Consider the following 22,820-nt stretch of genomic DNA (forward strand, 5'->3'; position numbering starts at 1 on the left):
GAACAGTGGGCACACTGGCAGAGAACAGTGGGCACACTGGCAGAGAACAGTGGGCACACTGGCAGAGAACAGTGGGCACACTGGCAGAGAACAGTTGGGCACACTGCTGGAAGCCACCGTTAGGACTTCAAAGGGCTGAATAGGAAGACTTTTTTTTACTGTGTAAAAGGACACACGGTGGCAGGAAGTGGGTGTAACTACCTCCCTGCGTACACCAAGAAGTGAACTCGGCTGGCTTGTCAGCAGGCAGAGTCAACAGCAGGCTATTGGCAAAGGGCAGTAAGGGTGGCTCAGGGCTACTTTGCCTCCACACACATCTTGGGAACCCTTCTTCAGGGACAGCATCTTGGGACTAGGAGATCATGATTACAAGATTAATATTTATTTCTTGTCAACGGACCACAGAAAAGCATTGCCTTAGTACCCACTGCATGCTTACCAATACAGAGGGACAAGGAAGAGAAGGAAGGAGGAGACAGACGACAAGAGGAGGGACAATCAGCAGACCCCCCCACACCACCCACCAGGCACTGCAGGCAGGCAGGCAGGCAGGCAGCGAGGAAGTGCTGCTCCACAGTGGGCTGTAACAGGGAGGCTGAGGCCAGCTCCCCACAGACTGCAATTTATGGACTCATAAACACTGGAGGATGCAGCAGGAACTACAAGGTCTTCAGACTAATGAACGCCAATGGGATTACACAATAGTTCAAAGAGTGAATCTTTCTAAGTATGGAGAACCCTATCATTATTAATAACCAGGTTGGCACGGAATAGGAAAGCTGCTTCTGACGGGCCCGCTTAAGAATCAAGAGGAAGCCTGGTCAGGGGATGACTTAGAAAAGTACCTGTCCCAAAGGCCTCCCCACCTCCACACACACCTCGTGGCTTCTGTGAGGGAGGCCTAACTGATTTCTTAGGATAAAGATATCTGGACTTGGGGACTAGAAAGATGACTTGGCTGCTAAAAGGGTATCAGCTGGACTTTCAATTCCTAGCACCTATGTCACTGCTCCCCGCCACTGGTCATTCCAGTCCCAGAGGCTCTAACGCCTCCAGGCTGTGTGGACACCTGCACACGTGTACACAGACACCCATCCATAATTAAAAATAAATCTTTAAAGCATACTAATTACTCATAAAGGTAGACAAAGACCAAACATCTGAAATGGTCAAGGGTAACCACACAGAGGATGAAGTCCTAGGCCCCACTGTAGAGGTGGACAGTGATACAGGGGGAGTAGGCCAAGAAATAGAGGGTGCTCGCTGCCCTCCTCTGGACTGCTTCAGGTTCTATCATTGCCTAGAGAGCCTCTCCATCTCCGCCAGCATCCAGGATAGTCTCCTAATAGTTCTGATTAAGTCCAGCTCCTTCCTTTCTTCCTTTCCTTTCCTTTCCTTTCCTTTCCTTTCCTTTCCTTTCCTTTCCTTTCCTTTCCTTTCCTTTCCTTTCCTTTTTCCTTTCTCTTTTTCTTTCTTTCTTTCTCTCTTTCATTCATTCATTCATTCATTCATTCATTCATTCATTCATTCAGACAAGGTCTTATTATGTAGCCCCAGCTGGCCTGGAACTTACTGTACCAGGCTGGTCTAAACTTGATCCACTTGCCTTTGCCTTCTATAAGCTGGGTTAAAGGCATGCACTGCCATGTCTGGCCAATGACACATTGTTCTTTTTGCTCTTGCTTCTAAAGTCCTCTCACTGGGACTAAGTATAAAGTGGGGTAAACAACTCTTGCTTTGCAGGTCCAATGGCAGGCTCTAGCTCCCTTAAAATAAAAATGGCAATATTGACTTACAGTTCAAACATACAGTACCAGCTTTCTGACATAAATCTATTGGTTACATTTTCCTCAGGTGACTGAGCACTGGTGGTCTGAATGAGACGCCGCCCTCCATAATCTTGGGCACAGAAATGCTTGGTGTCCAGTGGGTGGCACTCTTTGGGGTGCCTTAGGAGGTGTGGCCTTGCTGACTGTCCCTGGAGGTGGCTTTGGGAGTTTCAAGCCATCCCTTTTGCTAGCTCACACTGCCTGGTGCCTGTGGCTGCTGCTTTCTGTTCCTGCTGCCACGCCTTTGCTCTGCCCTTCAGTCTCTCATCCTTTCTTCTAGAAATGCCTTGGTCATGGTGTTTTATCACAGTGACAGAGAAGTAACAGAGTCAGGCAAAAATGATCCGTGGTTTTCTCTCAAATGTCAAGGCATCTGTAGGTGCCAACCCTGACAGTAGGGATTATACCTCCAGAAGGTATGGAAGAAGAGCCTTTCGGGTCAGCGAGAATACAGGGATTTATTCAAAAGGATGGTCTCTGTGTCAAAGAATCTAAGATGTGGTGTTTTCTGAATGAACACAGTGTTCATTTCTGAAATGATTTTTAATATGTTAACAGTAGAAACTCCTGTAAGGCTCTAATATAGATGGTCTGGCAAGAGTTTCCAATTCACTAGGAAAAAACAATGTAAAGACCCGTAGTTAAAACGTGTCACATGAATTTCTCCACTTAGAGAGTATACTTATAGTAGGTCATCCCATAAAATAACAGAAGCACTAGGAATGAGCACAGTAGGTCAGGGCAGTTGTCATCTACGCTGTGTGTGGGGTAAACCCACTACATACTACTGGGCTGGATTTAGCTCAGAAAGCCACAGCCTGTTTGACTTCCTTAAATTTTAAAACACTGAGAGGTCGCGCCTTTTGTTAGCCTGTATTTTTTAAAGGTGTGTGTTTGTGTATTGTGTGTCCATGTGAGTCTGTACGTATGGAGTGAGGTGTGTATGTATGTGTGTCTGTGTTGGTGGTGTCAGGATTGAACCCAGGGCCCCTTGCACACTAAGCTCATTCTCTACTACAGAGCTTCACAAACCAAGTCTCCCCCCGCCCACCCCCAGGCCTCAAACGTTTTTCTCTTTTTTTCTTCATTTTTACTTTTAGTCTCAAGTCTTATTTCTGTAAACATAGTACTTTGTGTGTGTGTTTTAATAACATAGTACTTGACTACTACTGAAATCTAAACAAAAACATATTTCTGGTTACTTCAATATTTATAAAACAGTATTTTTAAACATCTGTGATTAATGTTCCAGCAAGCAACTATCTTAAGTACTTGACAGATTAAGTCTCCTGTGAAACAGTTTACACAACTCAATTCCCAGCCACTTCAGTTTTCCCTTTTGGCATTATGAGCTATTTAATTCCTTAAAGCACACAAATCCAAAACCCCTGCCTGCCTCTCACACAGCACAGAAGGTGTGCTGACAGTGACTCCGGTCTTTACATGATGCCTGAGACACAGGTAACCGCCTCAAGGCAGTGTCTCAGGATATTAAACATACACTGAACCAACTCAGTGACCCTGCAGACGTCCAGACCAGCCGTGGAACAGAGGCTGTTGTACACTGGAAGAAGGCCACGCCAGCAAGGTGATGGACGGTTCACTTACTCGGGGACCTGGCACGCCTGACATGTCCTGTGCATCACTAGCCTCTGAAAACTGCCTCCAGGAGCCAAGATACTAACATCCCCAACTGATAGGAACCACGAATCCTGAGTCAGCAAAGCCACAATCTTATAAATGCCATCAGGAAGGAGGGGGGTCTCTCCAGAGCCAAGCCATACGCAGGCAAGCGTGAGGCAAGCTTTCAGCTTACCCAGACTTTTACTTTAATCAAAAATACATTAAGGGTTCTTCAAATTCTCAAACACCAGGCTGAGAGGATACCTTTAAACCCCTGAATGTAGGGCTGGGCATGTAGCATGGTGATGGTAACTGTGGACAGTTAACCAGACATCACCATGGCCCTGGCTTTGATCTTTAGCACTGAAAATGTGGAAATTCCACAGTGCTCAGTCTCCATGTTTAGCTGGAAGATGCCTCTTTACAATGGGAAACTCTCAGAGAACTTTTGCTTCTGCTGATTATACTGGTCTATATTTACCATATTCAGAAAACTACAAATTTCAGAAACATATTTGACCTGCTTAAAAATAACAATGATCAGTTCATCAGCTGACATAATTTTTTGTTTGTTTTTGTTTTTGTTTTTGAAACAGGGTTTCTCTGTATAGCTCTGGCTGTCCTGGAACTCACTCTGTAGACCAGGCTGGCCTTGAACTCAGAAATCCGCCTGCCTCTGCCTCCCAAGTGCTGGGATTAAAGGCGTGCGCCACCACGCCCGTCTAGCTGACATAATTTTTATGAAAACAAATAAAAACCAGAGTCGCTTTCAGAACACGGTGGCTGTGAAGAGAGGGTTGTTGCTCCTTTCCTGCAAATGTCTGCCTTCTGATGCAGTGTGCTAGCCTGATGCAGAGTGCTAGCCTGATGCAGTGTGCTAGCCTGATGCAGTGTGCTAGCCTGATGCAGTGTGCTAGCCTGAAGCAGAGTGCTAGCCTGATGCAGAGTGCTAGCCTGATGCAGTGTGCTAGCCTGATGCAGTGTGCTAGCCTGATGCAGTGTGCTAGCCCCGAGGCTAGCTTCACTCAAATATGTTGCTAAGAAAGCAAGGAGTACTTAGAACAGCCTTTTCTAGCTAACCTCAGATCCTCTATGAACCTGTCATAAAATGAGACAAGGTGCTTTTTTCTTTTTCAATTTGATGTTTGTGTGTGTGTGTGTGTGTGTGTGTGTGTGTGTGTGTGTGTATGTGTGTGTGTGTGTTGCATACATATGAAGTGCATGTGTGTGCAGAGGCCAGCAGTAAATACTGTCTTCCTCAACTGCTCCTTCACCTTATTTTTTGAGGCAGGGTCTCTCACTAAAGCTAGAGGTCAGCAACTGGCTGGGAGCTGGCCAGGAAGCCCCAGGGATCCTCCTGTCTTCACTCGCCTGGTGCTGGGGTTACAAAAGCATGCTACCATGGCCAGCTTTTTATCTGGGTGCTGCTTATCCAAACTGATGTCTCCACGCTTGCTTGGCAAACACTACCAGCTGAGCCATTTCCCCAGTCCCAATGGTGATACAGTATCTGAAATACATTGATGAACTTTTTGTACTTTTAGATTATAGTCCACTGGTATATCTTAAACTTTTAGTGGATCTTTTACACATGAACAGTAACATAAATTTGTCATCAGAAACACATGGCACACTAGGTTATGCATGTCTTCAAATTGTTAGCCAATTTCATATGACAGCAAAAGAAATCACTTTTCTTAATATTTCCACTGATCTCAGAAAATCATTCCATAGGAGGACTCTCACAATTGTAAATACAAGTTTTTAAAACCCCTCTTTTCAAAGCTCAAGTCTGACTGGTCATCAATACTGTGGTCATTTTCCTTGATGTGACAAGTGAACTTTGCTCGTTTCTAAGAAAATGCCTGCTAAGTGCCCATGATTAAATGGTACAGTTTGGCTGTCAGTCAATCTTTCAAGGAGAAATGGTTCTCCATGAAAAAGCTGCTGGTCCAGCTCAGACAGACCTGCCACTTCCCCACTCGGCCGTCTTCACCCCCAGAGCGCTGACAAGGTCTGTGCACAAAGGGACAAGACTCGGCTCAGTTCAAGGCGTTTGTAAATGGGCTGCAGTACCATGACTGAGGCTGCCTGGCAGCGAGGAAAACAGTGATTACCAGTGCTACACCAGCCAGACTGTCACTCTGACCTGGAAGCACAAAGGTCACCTACTGCAAACTGTGGCTATGAACCTCGTCTGGACCTTACGCCCCCTGAAGCCTCCTAGAAGCCCATCCTCTGGAAAATACAACAGGCAAACAAAACCCAGTACTCTAGGGTGCGCTCTCTCTCTCTCTCCCCTCCCCCTTCTCTCCTTCCTTCTGTCCTTCCCTCCTTCTCAAGTAATAGAAAACCACTGCCTTTAAAAGTAGCTGTTGGCAAGAATTTGGTTCAGCTCCCCCAGTTTTTCAAGGAGGGCACCAAGCTCTGTGGGGTGAGTCTGGGGGCTGAAGAGGTTACTAGGCAAACTGTTTGTGGCACTCTGCAGCAACCCATTCTGCTGGTTTGATGGCATCTCTGATAATGGGCAGAGCTGAGAACCTGTGATGATGTAGAGACAGGAACCGTCTGATTCCAGTGTGCAAAACACTCACCAGCTCACAGACCCGAAGCAAGGATGCTTTCACACTTCAAAAAAGAAAATAAATTAATTAATTAAAAAAACAAAAAGGCAACACAAGATGGACAATCCATCCCAACTCTCAGAGCTTAGACGTCATCACTCCCAAGTCCAACAGGAAGAAAAATTACTCAACCTTAAAAACTAAGACTCATCTTGGAGCAAGCAAAAAGACTGAAGCTGCAGGCAGTGCACCTTCATCGAAAGCTCTGGAGATCATGATTAGGCCAGCGTGCCACAACTGAGGCATGCTCACCTGAGCAAAAGCCACGGGGCCCAGACACAGAAACACTGGAGGCTGTGGATAGACAGGAAGTCAGGAGCCAGTCAAAGGAAGTCCTGCCAGGTCCTCAAAGTGAGGCTGATGAAGCCCTTGATGGCTATGACAGGGGCGGGTGTGTGCAACCAGCACCCCTAACCTCTCCAGAAGTTAAGGCTGCTCTCCAAAGGCAAAGACTCTCACAGAGAATGGACATGTCTCAGGTTCAGCCCCCTAGCCTTCCTAGTTCACCTTACAGAACTGGAGGGAAAGCACGGATGGCCATTCCAGCCTGGGACCTGGGCCCACTTACAAGACTGGAAGTCAATTAGAAGATCACGGGGCGGTGGGGCCCTGCCACACCTTGTAACTATACCAACTGCCCTTCAATGTAGTAGCAGTGGGTTAGACCTGAGGAAGAGTCAAGGGGAGGAGGGGGAGACTGGAGGAGGGGGAGAAACACAGACACTGGAGAACTTGGCATGTGCGGCCATCTGCAATCACATAAAACACAGCACCATGCCAGATGCCGAGGAAGCCTTCCATGCAGGCTGTTAGAGGTGAAGGTATGGTGGCTCAAACCTATAATCCCAGCAACAGGGAAGCACAGGCAGAGAGATCGGCCGCAAGTCTGCAGAGAGCCAAGGCCATCTCAAAAGGACCAAATTAGAAGGAAAAATAAAAAAGGTGCATGTGTGCATGTGTGTGTGTATGTGTGTGTGCATGCACGCGCACACCCACACTCACATGTGCTATTTATCTGAGTTCTTGCTGCTCTTCACATCATACCTAGCTTCAGCTTAAAAAAAAAAAAAAAACATTACCATACCATGCTAGGCAAGATAAAAAGAGCCAAAGAGATAAAGCTAGTGTCTGAAGCAGGCTTGGGTGTGACCCAGATGTTGCAATTACTGTGAGCCAGAGAACCTAGAGTAACCATGGCTATTCACTTAAGCCTACGGAAAACATTAGAGTGCGGGAACCCTAATAAAGCAGGGGTTCTGAGGAGGGAAGGGTCCCACACATCGTGCACATACGGAGGACTCTGGCCAAATGAGGGCCAGAGAAACAGACAACCAAGGAAGAGCCCTGATTTACCTGCCTCGGCCCAACTTTGACTCTGTCTTCTGAGCGAGCCCCTCTCCTACCTAAGGGGAAACATTTACACTGAAAGAACCCCCGAGGTCCGAGGCTGTGTTTCCACACACAAGCAACTGCAGCTCACCGACTCTATTTACTGTGTGTTTTGGAGGCAGGGTCTTGTGACTGTAGCCTATTCCTATACAGCCTGCCTGGCCTCCAACCCCACATCCTCTTGTCGCAGCCTCCTGAGGTGTGTCCCACCACACCCAGCTAACAGCCCTTTCCAATCCTTCCATCCCTTTCCCTGCAGAAGTGACTGGGCAGACAGAGGCTGCTCTACCCAGTCATCTCGTCTATAATCCAAGCTCGAACATTGCTAGATGTTCTATTGTTCCAAACTACAATTTCTCTGCGAATACAATTTCAGGCATGAATACATACAAATCTCATCTTTTTAATATTAAAGTTCTTGTTAGTCACTATCTGAGGTTATGCCCTGTCATAAAGCTTCTCTGTCTTTCTGGGATCTTTTCTGGGGTCAGCTTAGCAGCACTGCTCTTGCAGAAGTCCTGGGTTCAGGTCCCAGCATCCGCACGGCAGATGACAACTCCTGGAACTCTAGCTCCACAGGACCCAGTACCTGCTGGCTGCTCTGGATACGATATGCACGTGGGGCACAGAGATATGGGCAGGCAAGACAACAGAACATACTGAGTAAAAGTAAATACATTCTAGACAATATTCCACACTCTAACTCTTTAGTCTGTACATATCGATTAACTACACAACCTTACACTGTGGTGAAGGAAGAAGCTGAGAACAAAAATCTCAGCTAAATTATAAGCAGTTCCTCTGGTGGCTTCCATTTTTAGTTAACTATATCCTTGGGTTATGCCATACTTGAATATTTTCATAGTTACACAATTGCACTCTTTCAACAATACTTCTTCTGCTTCCCCTCTTTCTGTGTAAGTAAGTTCCTCTTTTGGTTTAGGAAAGCATTTTCATAATTTGCTTTCACCCTCAGCTGTAATGCAACCCTAAAGCCCAAACACCCCAGACCCTCGTGGCTCCACAATTATGTCCATGTGGGGACACAGACAAGCTGCTCCACTCTCCCTTGCTCTAGCTGGGCCTAAGGGAAGGGCCGTTCAGCTCAGGCCCGCAGCTGTGTGTCCTCACTGCCATGCCACCTGGTCACTCTACATAGCTCTATGTCCTCCAGGTCTACTGTCCTCTCTGTTTACTTGCCCCACTCCCTGGCTTTTTAAAAACTCAAAACTAAAACTGGCTTCTTATAAATCATAATCAGAAGCCAGCCTTCCTTCTGTAATCAGGATCACGTGGGGAAAGGCATAGAGACACTGAACAGCACAGTCGGGTTAATCTAAGGCGCTTACAGATGCCAGCCTCCTGGGTCACACGTTACCTACCCTGTGTGACATCACTTAGCTGGTAGGGAAGCTGACAAGAAAAGGCAACAAAGTCCATGCAAACTAACAGCTGCCCTCAGAGAACTGCATGGCCATCGACTGCTGCCGAGTGAGGGAAGTCAGACACTTGAAGTGTCTCTTGGAAGCTGGGCAGACGCTGATGTAAGCCGTGTGGCTTAGGGACCTAGTGTCTTCACACATCTTCCTTAGCCTCTATTCCTGGGGTGTCTAAATAATCCAGAGTGGCCTTCCTCTCCTGTGGAACTTAATAAGAAAGTACAAAACTGCCCCCATAGCTAAGCAATCTAAGATCCCGCCCTCCTTGTTCTTCCATCTGAACCTGCACAGGCCCAGCCAGGCTATCACTCGGAGCAAGGGAACCACCCTATTCTAACATTCAGCTCCATCCATTCTGAAAGCAGTGTCTGTCCTTGACACTAAACTTTACTGTCCCCTGTATTAACACAGTGGGGTTTGTGTAAATGAGTGCTACTTACCAAGCAGGACTTCTAAGAATGGTTAGCTCCTAGTCAGCTCAGATTACAGAAATACCTCAAGCAACTCAGAAGGTTCAGATTAGAGGAAAAGATGCAATAATAGTAGTAATTGTATTACATACTTGTGACGTCTTGTAAGAAATCCAAACACGGCCGACTACTTCCTGAAATACTTATGGAAACGGCCAGTGGGGTCTGACCTTCATAGTTCCTTGTGTTCGTGTCCGCTCCATAGTTATACAGCATCCGTGCACAGAGCACGTCATCACGGAGGGCAGACAAGTGCAAAGGAGTCTGTCCGTCTTCTAGACGCCCTAAGTTTGTGTCTGCTCCTCTCTGAAGAAACATTCGGCAGTAAGAGTGATTGCTTTTGATCACAGCATAGCGCAGAAGGAATCCGTTCTGGATGTCGATGTTGGCGTTGTGGTCCAGAAGGATCTTCACACAGCTTGACCGCTCTCGGATGATGGCAAGCTGAAGTGGCGTTGTACCTTTATCACTGAGCGGGTCAACCTCAGCCTTGAACTCCAGGAGGAGCCGGACAAATGAGTCCCTACCGTAGTGGGCAGCCACGTGGAGGGGAGTCCAGCCATCATTGCTTTTTGCATTAATAATGTCACTCCTGTACTCAGACTCTAACATCAGGCGTGCAATCCGGGCCCGGCCGTGCATGGCAGCGTAATGCAGAGCAGTGAAGCCTCCGATTAAATCCTTAACCGTGGGATCAGCTAGAGTTAAACCAAAATGAAAAGGTCAGTGGCTGCTGAGACAGAGCGAGTCTATCAGGGCAGAGTAACCAGGGGCCAGCCGGTTATCCTGGACTGTGAAGGGTTCGATGCAATGAACGATGCTGAGGACTTCCCCAAGCTTAACACAAGTGTTAAGTGTCTCGGTGGCAAGCACATTCTAGTAGCAAGCTATCAAGCCCAAGTCAACGGGAGGAGGAGGGAGAAGACCAACGCTGTTTAAAGACGGACCCTGCCAGCAGACCCGCAGCACCTCGCCCCTCCTGCTGGTCAACCTGAGACTTTCAGCATCTGATTGATCGCAGCCTGAATCACACTTCTCCTCTGTCTCCAGCTATTTTTGTGTTTTTTCCTTGCGCTACTTCTTGGTCTAAAGAGAAGCATGCACAGCAACACTGCTTCTCTGAATGAGTGTCCTAAGACAGCCAGACTCGCTTTAAAATGTAGTAGGTGTGTGTGTGTGTGTGTGTGTGTGTGTGTGTGTGTGTGTGTGTGTGTGTGGTGGGGAAGGCAAAGAACCAAGGTGCTGTTGCTATGTTCCATGAAAGAAGCAGGTGAGACCTGTGCTGAATGGCGCAGCGTGATACAGTATGTGCACAGGACTGAGACAGGCCCTCGAGCTCAGCCACCGACGGTCCTGCGAGCGTATCAGCAAGCGCTTTAGTTGAAAAGACAGAGTAACCTCTTAGCACGGTTTAAACACTGCTTCTCAAACAACTGTTTTAAAGACTCCTAAATCAGCTGATCCCTGGGAAGAAAACGTCCCAAGAATCATCTGCTCAGTGACTCCCTGAGCTACAGACCTTAGCCACCTACGCTGGCCTTCCCGTGGTGCCAAAGGTCAGCAAGTTGTGGCTCACATCTCACCGGCATCCCTGGGACAGAGACAAGAATGACCTCTCCCACGTGGTGGACCTGGCTTCCCGGCAGCAAGTAAACCAGCCGAGGAAGGGCGCCCAGGTGGGCCTAATGACAAGCATCACAATGATCCTACACAACTTGGCTGTTATTTACAAAAAAGAATGGTTTTCACAGGCACAAAATGCCTCCAAAGCTATGTGATTAAATGTTTATGTAGTATTTAATAAGATCTTATTTAGTTCCAGACTACAACAGCTGGAGTCTCTTACAAGAGGCTGTGAGGCAGAAAATGGTATGTTGAAATATTAATAATACCATAGCCGGTGAAAACTGCAGTTAAAAGAGTTGTTAGCAAATAGAACCTGTACAAAGTAAACTATTACTTTAGCTCCTCATAATATTTGACATAAAGTGACAGATAACAACAACAACAAAACCAACAACAACAAAAAAGAAGGCCTCAGCAATGGCCTTAACTAAAAGAATATTCAGTATCTAGGACAATGCCACAGGCACGCCAGAACCCTGATGCAAAGCACTCTGCTGCCACCTACTGGAAGAGTCTGATCATGCACTAGTCATTCATCTTTCACTACAGGTGACTGAGCTCTCAGAGCAAACTGATGGATCCTGCTGTTATTTAAAACAGATTAAGTGATGGCTGGAGGGATGGCTCAGCGGCTCTTGCTGCTCTTTCAGAGAAGCTGGATTCAGTTCCGAGCACAGGTATCAGGCAGCTCATAACCACCTGCTTCTTCAGCTTCAGGGGAACCAACGCCCTCTTCTGGTCTTAGCAGGGATTACATGCATAAACATAAATCCATATTCATTCTCTCTCTCTCTCTCTCTCTCTCTCTCTCTCTCTCTCTCTCTCTCTCTCTCACACACACACACACACACACACACACACACGCCCACACAATGACAAAAGGTGTCTTTAAGCTATACCTGGCCACATATTTCCAGATAATCCCTCTTGATCCTCTAGTGGATCTTGGGAACCCTTCCCTCCACTCCTCCCACCTTTGAAGGTGCAGTATTCTTAACCACACCCTACAGTCGTTCTAGTTGACAAGCCAAGCTACAATACTGTAACGAAGTGACACCTGCGTGTTCGGTTCTCACTGTATGTCTAGTGCTCCACTGAACTGAGAAAACACAGATTAACACATAGAGCAGTGGCCTAACTCATCTCAGCACAAATCATTCAAATAAACTAACCAACTGCTTCCTCCAAGCAAAGGACAGAAGCAAGAACTAGAAGATACTAATGCATAAAAACTATATCCATTGTCCCCAGGAAAAGGTGACATGAAACAGGGCCTGTAAGGGTACAAATCAGTCAGTGTGATGTGGTAAGAGCTCAGTTGCAGCTCCAATAAAAACTGCAGGGCAATGCCAAGTTTAGTGAGAAATATGTAACACATGCAAAAGCCAGCTGACTGGACTCTCAAGCTTCTTCCTAGTCTCTCTGTATCCGTGAGACTGAGTGCTCTGCCTAAAGTAACAACCCCGCCAAGCTTCTCTGCCTCCTTACCAGATCTACACACCAGTGAGACCCAGCTTAAACAAACGGTAGCATAACATATACCTTCATAAAACAAAGACACGACACTGTGCTGTGTATGGTCTGTTTACTGAAGGCTTTTTCAAGTGAAGTGTGATTTGTTTATCAAGTACACAGGTTGATAAGCTCCAAGACTTCACAGTCACATTAACTAAAAGCACTCAACATCCACAACACATTTGTCCCCCCAAAGTTCCTCCTGCCGTTCACAACCAACATTCTACCTAGATTCTCGGAACCAAGCAGAGGACACAACTTTGCTTCCGCAGGCTTTCACTAGAAAGGGATCAGCTGCACAGGTTAGCTGGCTAACGTCGCTTAGCACATGCTTCTGAGCAGGACTGGCTCATCTGCAATGGGATGCTGTGGGAGCGATGCTGTCACATTCATGTCTGTTTCTGTTTCTCTTTGTAATGGAGGAGGGCTGCAGACTCTGATGTTAAGAATTTAACTGTGTAGGAAGCTACTGTGCAGCCTGCGGTTAGTGGCTACCCTGCCTTCTGTCCTTGCTCTATGCCATCAGAACCACTTTTAAATTTGCCCATTAAAAGGCTAAGTGACCATTTCTGTCCTGTTAATTCACATTACAGGGACCTAGAGAGCTGGCTTCCCTGTATGCTTTCTTATGGATTATCTGTTGCTGTTCAGTTTCTGCTGGAATGGCCTATTATGGAGTTGTAAAGGCTCTTTGCATATTCTGCACATGGGCCAAACAGAGTATGTTTATTCACTGATTTGTTTTTGCAATGCTGAAGGCTGAACATAGACAAGCACCTACCACTGATCTACACTCATCTCTCTGTTCTTGATGTCATCGACTTCACTTTCTTTTTTTAAGCATTTCCTAGACTACTGTTCTGCTGAAGAAAACTCTGCCCAACACAACATGACATGTTTCCTGTTGTTCTGGGTATTTTTGCACTTTAAACCCTTATACGCAGGTCAATGATCTACTGCTAGTTAACATTTATGTATGGTAAAAAGTAAGGTCAAGGTTCATCATTTGCCATGCAGCTATCTACTTGTTTTGGCACCATTTGTTAAAATACTTTCTTTACAAACTGGGGGCGGGGAGGTAGGTAAAGGTGCTTGCCAAGAGAACCCCACGATCTGAGCTCTAGTCCTGGATCTCACTGAGAAAGAAGAATACGGACACCTAAGGAACTAAGGTGTATTCTGATCACATGTATACACACACACACACACACACACACACACACACACACACACACACACACTATCCCCTCTGCTTGTACAAACACAAAGAAATATTTTTTCCTCAATGATTAATCTTGCCTTTGCTGAAATTCATTTTATCATCTACATGTAGTTATTTCTGAACTATTCCATTTATCTAAAAATAGTTCCGAGTTGGGTAGGGTGGCACAAACTCAAAGGTGGTTGGCAGCAGGACAGTGAGTTTGAGACCATCCTGGGAACCGGTTTAAGGGCAGAATAAGCTACACATTAAACCCTATGTTAATCACGCTCCAGGATGCTCAGTGGCAGCAGGCTTATCCAGCATATACACGGCCCTTAGTCCAACCCCAGCACACAGAAAAAGATGCAATTAAACAAGACAAGAGTTTTGACATATGCCAATTCCAGACTGTTTTAACTAATTTAGCTTTGTAGCGTGTTTGATATCAGATATTGTTAACTCCTCCAAACTTTCTAAAAATTATTTCAGCTAATACATTTTCAAAGTACACTGCTAGTTTCTTCATACAAGCCTGACCTAATTTTTACTGTTCTAATTCCACTGACTTTACTGATGGCAAAGTCCCCCAAATAATACTAATTTTCCCATGTAAGGAACACGAAGAATTCTCTATTTATTTAGGACTTTTTAAATCCACCCCACCAATGTTTCAGTATAGACTGTATATTTATTTAATTAAAACTCCTATTAAAAACTTTAAATTGTTGCTATTATGAGCTGCTAATTCATCCTCCAGATGATAACTGTTGGAAGAACTTGTGTTTTGTCTACAATCTAGTTCAATTCTTTTTTTTAGCTTTTGTACATTATGTATGTATAAACGTATATAAATAATATATGTATATCCATAATCATATACATACATACATGTATATTGAGACAGCTTACTTACATGTTTGATTTGCCATTATCTAGTGTGTATAACACTGGGGAGACACATATGGCAAGGCATGCCTATGGAGGCCAACTCCAGGAGTCAGTTCTTTCCTTCCAAGGATCAAACTCAGGGCACCAAGCTTGCACAGCAAGTGCTTTTGCCCGCTGAGCCACCTCACTGGCCCGTAATGCTCTTACTTGTTCTGTTGCAACTGGTTTATTGTCCTTTTACTCCAATGGCAACAATACAAGAGCACATTGCATAAAAATAGTCAAAACACACACTCCCTTCAACGCTGCGTAAGAAGCTAGCTACAGCTTTTCCTGGTTCCCTTCTGAGCTTCAGTCTTGCTTGCTCTGTCATCTTGAACGGGTAGTACCGTCACAGGCTGTGAAGTGACCCTTTGGCATTTATCTTTGACTCTATTAACTTAGCAAACAGCTAGCCCAAGGACTGTGGATATTACACAAACCTTGAATTTCTGAGATAGATGCTGCATAGCCATACTGTAACACCCCTTCAGAATGCTACTGGCATTGCATATAGTTAGTTACACCTGGAACCTGTGTCTGCTGACCTAAGGCTGTTGCTCTGAAGTTTGTTTTCTGCCTGAGTCTTTGGTTTTGCAGCAGGACGTCATACTACACAGTGAATCAGGAAGCCCACTTTCCTCTGAAGAATGTATGCAGGATTACTGTTTGTCCCAGCAATACACAGAATGAGCAAAGCCAACTGGGCCTGTAGCTTTCTTGGTAGACTTTTTAATGAGGAACTCAAAATTTCAACTATACAGACAGTGACTAAGTCATTCTTTTTCTATGGGTCGCATAGAAATGTTGGCAATTTGTGTCTTCCAAGGAATGGAATTCTTCTCCATGACGTGAAGCTCACCACATTCCTTGTCTTTTTTAAAAATCTATAGCATCCGGATCAGAGTCTGTTCCCAGCCCTGAAACTGGTTATGGCTTTTCTCATTTTCAGCCTTGCTACAGAGTTTTCAATTTGATTGACCTTTTCAAAGAATTATGTTTTTTCTTTTATCTCCATCAATTTTGTTCCCTTTCAATTAGACTAGTTTTTGTTTTTTCCCTTTTAAAAAATGTTTTCCCTTGTTTTTAAGATCATAAAAATTTTATCATTTCCCCTTCCTCTAAACTCTTCAACAAACCCTCCTTAGTCATTTTCAAATTTCTGACCTCTCTTTTTATTAGTGGTTGCTGCACACATGTAACTTCCTAACTCTAACCCACCCAGTCTGTCTATTACTTGCGTGTACGTGCTCAGGGCTGCCCACTTGGCATTAGGTACCCAGTTGGCGTGCTCCTCCCGGGGAAGACGGTCCCCTGATCTCAGCACTCCTTGGTTGCCTGCAGTTCTCTGCGTAGGGCTGAGGCCTCCTGGTTTTCAGTCTACTTTGGTCTGTCTGTTGATGTTCTTAAGCTCATCTCTGAGTCATGTTGGTGAGATCTTAAGAATGTGGCTTCTGACAATACTAGGAGACACAATCTTACAGCAAATTCCTAATCCTTTGACTTTTACAGTCTTTTCAGCTGCTCCTCCTCGAGATTTACTGAACCATGGATGGGGAAGGTATCCTGGAGATGTGTGCATTGGGAGTAGGGCCTACGACTTGTCTGTTGCAAAGAGAAGTTTCCTTGATGAGGGTAAGGACTATACTTATACTTACCTGTAGGTATGAGAACAAGTGTGTGAATGTAGTCAAGGATGATGCTGGCCTAGTAAAGTGACAGTTATAGGTTCTCCTCTGAGATCTATAACTTCACTAGGGCTAGTCGCTAGGTTTCCAGTACCCGGCAGTTTCCCTCTTGTTGAGTGGTCTTTAAGTCCAATTGGAGAGCTGTTGGTTACCATCAAGGTGTGCCTGCCACTAGAGCCCCCTGAAAGCTATCAAGCCATGCTGGGCATGTGGTTTACAGGCATCAGAGCTGGGTGGGACTGTAGGGTGCTTCCTTTCTTTAGCGGCATGAATGACACCTGGTACCGCGTTCTCAGAGAGGAGGTTTTTGGGTAAGTTCCAGATCAGGGCTTCTGGGTCCTGGTGTCTTCAGCAGTAAGACTTACCTTCTGCCTCTGAGGAGCAACCACCAAGAGTAAAAGCAATAGCTTATGATGTTTTGAGAGTCTTTTGGACAACCCTGAAAAACTACTCAAGATATTTCTCATGCCTGGCATCAGGTTTTTTGTTAGATTAGCTCTTAAAAGGAGTACTGTCAGATTAGAAGAGAAAACTTCATTTAAAATATCTATGCACATTAATACACAGATTTTATATATATATATATAATATATATTATATATGTATATAATAGTTTTAGATAGTTAATAGCATGATTCATTATGACTTTTATAGACATATGTCCTTCTAACTTCCTCTCTCCTTATTTCCCTCTTCTCCTTCCTAATCACAGCCCCCTCCTTCCTTACTTAAACTATTTGTACCCAGCTCCTAATGACAGCCTCCCTCAATATGCAAATCATTTGTATCCTCGTCCTAATTAGAGCCCCACCTTTCCCTATTCAAATCATTGTACCACGCTATTCCCCTCTCTAATTCTCATCCACCCCAACTCCCTAGGAATGGTCCCCTCTTACTTTCTTGGTTTCTGCATTTATTGCAGGATATGTATTCACATACAAAGAGTTAGAGGGAGGAGCTTCCAATGAGAGAGAACATGTAACATTTTCCTGTCTGAGTCTCAGTTACCCCACTCAAAATGATGTTTTATAGTTAGTTTCATTTACTTTTAGTGTTCAGGACTGCAACTTTCTTTGCATATGAATGATGTTAGATAGGGTATATCTACTACCATGCCTTCATTCTCCTTTCATGGGCTGAAGACGACTTAGTCTATTTCCATTTCCTATCTTTGTGAATAAAGCAGTAATGAGCATGACTGCACAAGTCTCTCTAGATACAGTCAAGTTTTTAGGGCATACACCAAGGAATGGAATGGCTAGGTCATAAGGTAGATTTCCCTTTAGCTTTTAAAGAATTCTTCACACTGATTCCCATAATTGCTGCCCCGGTTTGCAATCCCACAAGAGGTAAATAAGGACTTTCCCCCTGTATCCCCTCCAGCATCTGTTGTCTATTGTTCTGTTGATTTTTGCCATTCTGACTGGGGTAAGATGAACCCTTAATGTTATTTGGACATTTCCCTAATTGCTAGGGGCGGTGAACATTTTTGGAGATATTTCTTAGCTATTTTTGTTTCTTCCTTTAAGAACTCTCTGTTCTAGCCTCAGGCACATTTTAAAATAAGCCATTTGATTTTTTTATTTTGTGAATTCTTTGTATATTCTGGATAGTAATCCTCTGTAAGATGTGTAGCTGGCAAAGATTCTTTTCCATTCTGCAGGTTTCCTGTTCACCTCTTCATTTTGGTTTTTCAAGACAGGGTCTGTCAGTGTAATAGGCCTGGCTGTCCTAGAACTGGTTCTGTAGAACAAGCTGGCCTCAAACTCAGAGATCCACCTGCCTCTGCCTCCCGAGTGTTGGGATGGAAGACATGCACCAGCACCACCTGGACAGTTGATTGTTTCTTTAGCTGTGCAGAACATTTTTGTTTGATAAAACTGCATGCCAGCCCGGCTTGGTGGCGCACGCCTTTAATCCCAGCACTTGGGAGGTAGAGGCAGGTGGATTTCTGAGTTTGAGGCCAGCCTGGTCTACAGAGTGAGTTCCAGGACAGCCAGGGCTACACAGAGAAACCCTGTCTCAAAAAAACAAAAAACCAACCAACCAACCAAACAAACAAAAAACAAAAACCTGCATGCCAACTGTTGGCCTTCACTCTTGGGAAATGGACTCCTATTCGGAAAACCCTTTCTGACACCTCTATCATGCAGGGTACTACCTGTTTTCATTCAGTGTTTGGGTCTTTGTTCCATTTGGAGTTTTATTTGTTGCAGGTCTAACTGAATCTTCTGCATGTGGACATCCAGTTTCTCTAAAACCATTTGCTCAAGATTCTTTCTCCAGTTTATGTTTTGACATTTTTTTCAAATATTAAATGGCTGAAGTCATGATTTTGTTCCATTGGCCTACATGTCTGCTTTTGTGCTGGTGTCACACTGTCTTTATTACTATAGCTCTGTAACATAGTCTTACAGCCTGGCATGGCAATGATTTTGTTCCATTGGCCTACATGTCTACTTTTGTGCTGGTGTCACACTGTCTTTATTACTATAGCTCTGTAACATAATCTTGCGACCTGGCACGGCAGTCACTTGCACTTTCTTCCCCCAGGATTGCTTTGGCTCTGCGGTTCCATATGAAGTTTAGGGCAGTTTTTTCACTTTCTGTGAAAAATGAAATGGGTATTTTGATCGGGATTGCTTCAATCTGAATCACAATATTAATTTTAATAACCCATGAGCATGGGATAACTTTCATTTTTGAGTCTATCTCTTTAGAGCTCTAATGTTTTCAATGTTAGAGGTCCTTTGCTTCCTTGGATAAGTTATTTTATTTTCTTTGAGACTTGTGTGCCCATGATCATGTCAAATGCAAATAGGGATAGTTTGACTTTCTCCCCCTCCTTGTAACTCCCTATAACTAACTCCCTTGGTTTGCCTATCTGCTCCAGCTAGTACTTAAAGCACGATGCTGAATACGAGTGAGGGCAGGGGGCCTCCATGTCTCATTCCTGACTTCAATGGGATTGCTTCAAGCTTTTCTCAATTTAGGATGCTGGTTTTCTCTGGATTTCTCACATATAGATTAATTATGTTAAGGGGTGTTCCCTCTATCCCTGAATTCTCTAGAACTTTAATCAAAAAAGCATGTTAGATTTTGTCAAAGGCATTTCTGTGTCTATTGAAATGCTCGTGTGAATTGTCTGTAAGTCTGTTTTATGTGGTTTGTTATACTTATTGACCTGGCTTATGACAAGCCTTCCTGCATTTCAGGATAAAGCCAGCTTGGATGTGTGTCTGTACTGTTTTCAAGTACATTATTGAGTTTTATTGAGTCTATGCTCATCAAGGATATGGGCCTCTAGTTGCGTTTTGGTGCATCTTTACCTGGTTTTGGTGTTAGAGTGATTCTGGCATTTGGAATGCTCCTTCTTTCCATTATTTTAAATAGTTTAAAAGGGATTAGCTGTAGACCTTTGAATGTCTACCAGAATTCTGCTGTGAATCCATTTGGCTCCAGATTTTTTTTTTCTTTAAAGCTGGAAGGTATTTTCTTACATTTCAATCTCCTCATTTGTTACTGGTTTGTTATAGGTTGTCTTCTTGGTCTAACTTTGGTGGTTTGGTTGAATCTAGAAATCCATCCATTTCTTACAGATTTTCCAATTTATGGAATACAGGTTTTTAAAAATATTCTCTGGTAATATTTTATATTCCTTTTCATGTATGTTATAATGTCTCCCTGTTCATTTCTGATTCTGTTGATATAGGTTAGCTGGGCCAAGGGTCTGTTAATCTCACTTATCTTTTCTAAGAACCAACTCTTACATACGGTGGTTATTTCTCTTTCATGGATTCTCATTATTTCTTACCATTAACTGGATTTGGATTTGGTAATTATTGTTTCTCCAAATTTTTGAGTTGGATCAGTAATCATTTACTTGTGCTCAGACTATTTTGATGTGGGTACTTCCCTTGGAGGGCAGCTTGACAGAAGTATACACTTTCCTCAGAGGACCACTTTGAATGTGCCTAAGTATGGCTGTGCTATGCTTTCACTCAGTTCCAGATACTTTTTAACCGTTCGTCTTGATCTCTTCTTTGGCATTACCATCATTCAGTAGTAAGTGGTTTAACATCGATGAGTGTATATATTTACAAGAGATTTGCTTGCTGTCAACTTCAAGTCTTATTGTAACGCCATCAGATGAAATACAAGGAGTTATCTCAATCTTTTTGAATTTGTAAAGATTTGTTTTGTGCTCCAGGATGGGGTCTATTTTAGGAAACTTTCCATGTGTTGCTGAGTAAAATGCTCATTCTTTGGTGTTTAGGTGGAATGCCCTGTAGGTATCTGCTAAGCTCTTTCGATGTATGTCAATTAAGTCTGATGTTTCTATTTACTTTTGGTTCAGATAACCTTCCCATTTATTGGAGAAATGACATATTAAAATCACTTACTACTAGTGGGTTGATGCCAATTTTTGAAAATGTTTGTCTTTAAGTCTAGTAGTATATTTTTTTAAAAATATAATTGGGTGCACTAGAGTTTGATGCATGTACGTTTAGGATAATATTGTCGTCTTAGTTAGAATGAAGCATGCCTCTTTATCTCTTCCGATCTGTTTTAGTCTGAAGTCTATTTTGTCAGATATTAGGATATCACTCCGTATGCCTCCTGGTCTCAACTGACCAGAGTCCTTTGTCTATCCTTTTACTATAAGGTGATGCCTCTCTTCAAAGATAAGATGTGGTTTTTGTAGAGAGTAAATTGATGACTTTGTTTCTTGATGCATTTAGTAAGCCTGTGTCTTTTGATTGGAGACTTGAGGCCATTCATATTTAAAGCTATTATTAAAATGTCTGCTAATTGTGGTCATGGTGTTACTTCTGGCATTTTGTTCTCAGTGGTAGCTTGTGGGTTTTACATTGCAAAATGATGGCATTGCATTTCTTTCTACATTCTCTCTTCTATGGTCATTCCTCTCTTCCATCTAAATATTGTTACCTATATTTTCTTTAGGTTTGGTTTGTTGGATATAAATTTTTTAGGCTTTTTATAGTGTGTAAAGTTTGTCTTCCTCCCTCATTTATGGTGTGTATCTGCTGTCTATCAGTCTAGGCTGGCAGACACAGTCTGGAAGGACTTGGAATGTGTTCTCCAGGCTCTTTGGGCTTTTGAAGTCTCCATTGAGAATCAGCTGTTATTTTGAGTTTTCCTTTATATGTGACTGGAATTTCCTCTTGTAGCTTTCAGTTTACTTTCTGTGTTATGTATGCTTAGTTGGTGTTTTAACTATGATAAGCTGTGGGGATTTTCTTCTCTGGTCTTGTCTATTTGGTCTTCTGTATGCTTCTTGCATTGGTATGGCTGTGTCTTTTCCTTAGTTTGGGTACGTTTTCTTTTATGATCTTATTGAAGGTTTTTCTTCCTCATCTATGTCTATATTTCAAAGGCTTGGGTTCTTTCATGGTGTCTCACATTTCCTGTAGGTTGCTTTTCTGGGTTTTGCTCGTCATGATATGGTGACTTCTGCTTGATTCATCTGACATGCCAGGCTTTCTTTGCAGTGTGCAGTTGAGTTGCTTGGGTTATTTGATCCCATCATTGACCTCAGCCTGAGTTCTCTGTTTCCTTAGTGAAGTCCATTCTCAAGCCCTGGGTTGCACTTGTCATCCCATCAGCCTTCTGTTGTGGTTTCTTTGGGCATCACTCGAGATATTTATTTTCCTTAAGCTGTTTTTTCTTTTCTCCTCAATTTCACTGTGTTGTTTATGGCTTCTTAAAATCCTTGAATTCTCTGATGAAGTGTAAAGCTCTTAAATTCTTTGTCCTGGTATTGTTATTGGCAAACATTTCCATTGGATTGTTGGGTTTAGGAGAGAAAATACTGGCTTGATTTTTCATTGTTGGTATTTTTTAGATGAATCTTGGCATATAGACTTCTAAGTTTGATAGGACAGGCTGGGGAAGAAGAGGAGATGGACAGGCAGGTTGGACCTAGAGGCTTGGGTGAAAAGTAGAGAATAGAAGGAACTGAGATGATGCTCAGGATGGAGCTCCTGGAGTGTGGGGGTAGATCTGGCTGGGTAAAGAGGCTGGACATGGTGTGGAAGTGGCCTGTGTGCTGGTGGTTAGGTAAGTCCTGGCAGACGACTAGAGATTGCTTATGGCACAGACAAGGATAGCCAGAGTAGGCTGTGGCAGTAGATGAAGGACACAAGCTAGATCTGATGGTTGGGGACAAGATGGCATGAATGGGAAGGTGGCATGATGGGAAGGTGGCACAATGGAAGGTGGCATGATGGGAGGTGGCACAGTGGAAGGTGGCATGATGGGACAGTGGCACGATGGGAAGGTGGCATGATGGGAAGGTCAGGGAGACTTACCAGCCTAGACTCTGGAGAAGGATATGGCTGGGTGGAGAGATTCTGGGGTTTGGTTTGGTTTTGTGTTTTCATCCCTACTGTCATTCTGGCTTTAATTCTAATAGCTTAAAAACTATTTTAATATAAATTCCTTCCCATGAGCTGTGCTGTCAGA

The 22,820-nt window shown here is 43.9% G+C and overlaps 1 protein-coding gene across 5 annotated transcripts in view; it reads right to left on the reverse strand.

Annotated features, from left to right (window-relative positions):
• The window catches only part of Asb7 (ankyrin repeat and SOCS box containing 7), a 43,089-nt gene that overhangs the window by 3,121 nt on the left and 17,148 nt on the right, over nt 1-22,820 (reverse strand). For all 5 annotated transcript variants that reach the window (XM_029543577.1, XM_029543574.1, XM_029543575.1 and 2 more), the window contains one exon: nt 9,467-10,072. In XM_029543577.1, the coding sequence (XP_029399437.1) occupies nt 9,467-10,072 (606 nt within the window). The remainder of the gene's footprint in view (nt 1-9,466; nt 10,073-22,820) is intronic.

Source organism: Mus pahari, chromosome 1 (assembly GCF_900095145.1).
Source record: "Mus pahari chromosome 1, PAHARI_EIJ_v1.1, whole genome shotgun sequence".
In the NCBI taxonomy this organism is placed as follows: domain Eukaryota; kingdom Metazoa; phylum Chordata; class Mammalia; order Rodentia; family Muridae; genus Mus; species Mus pahari.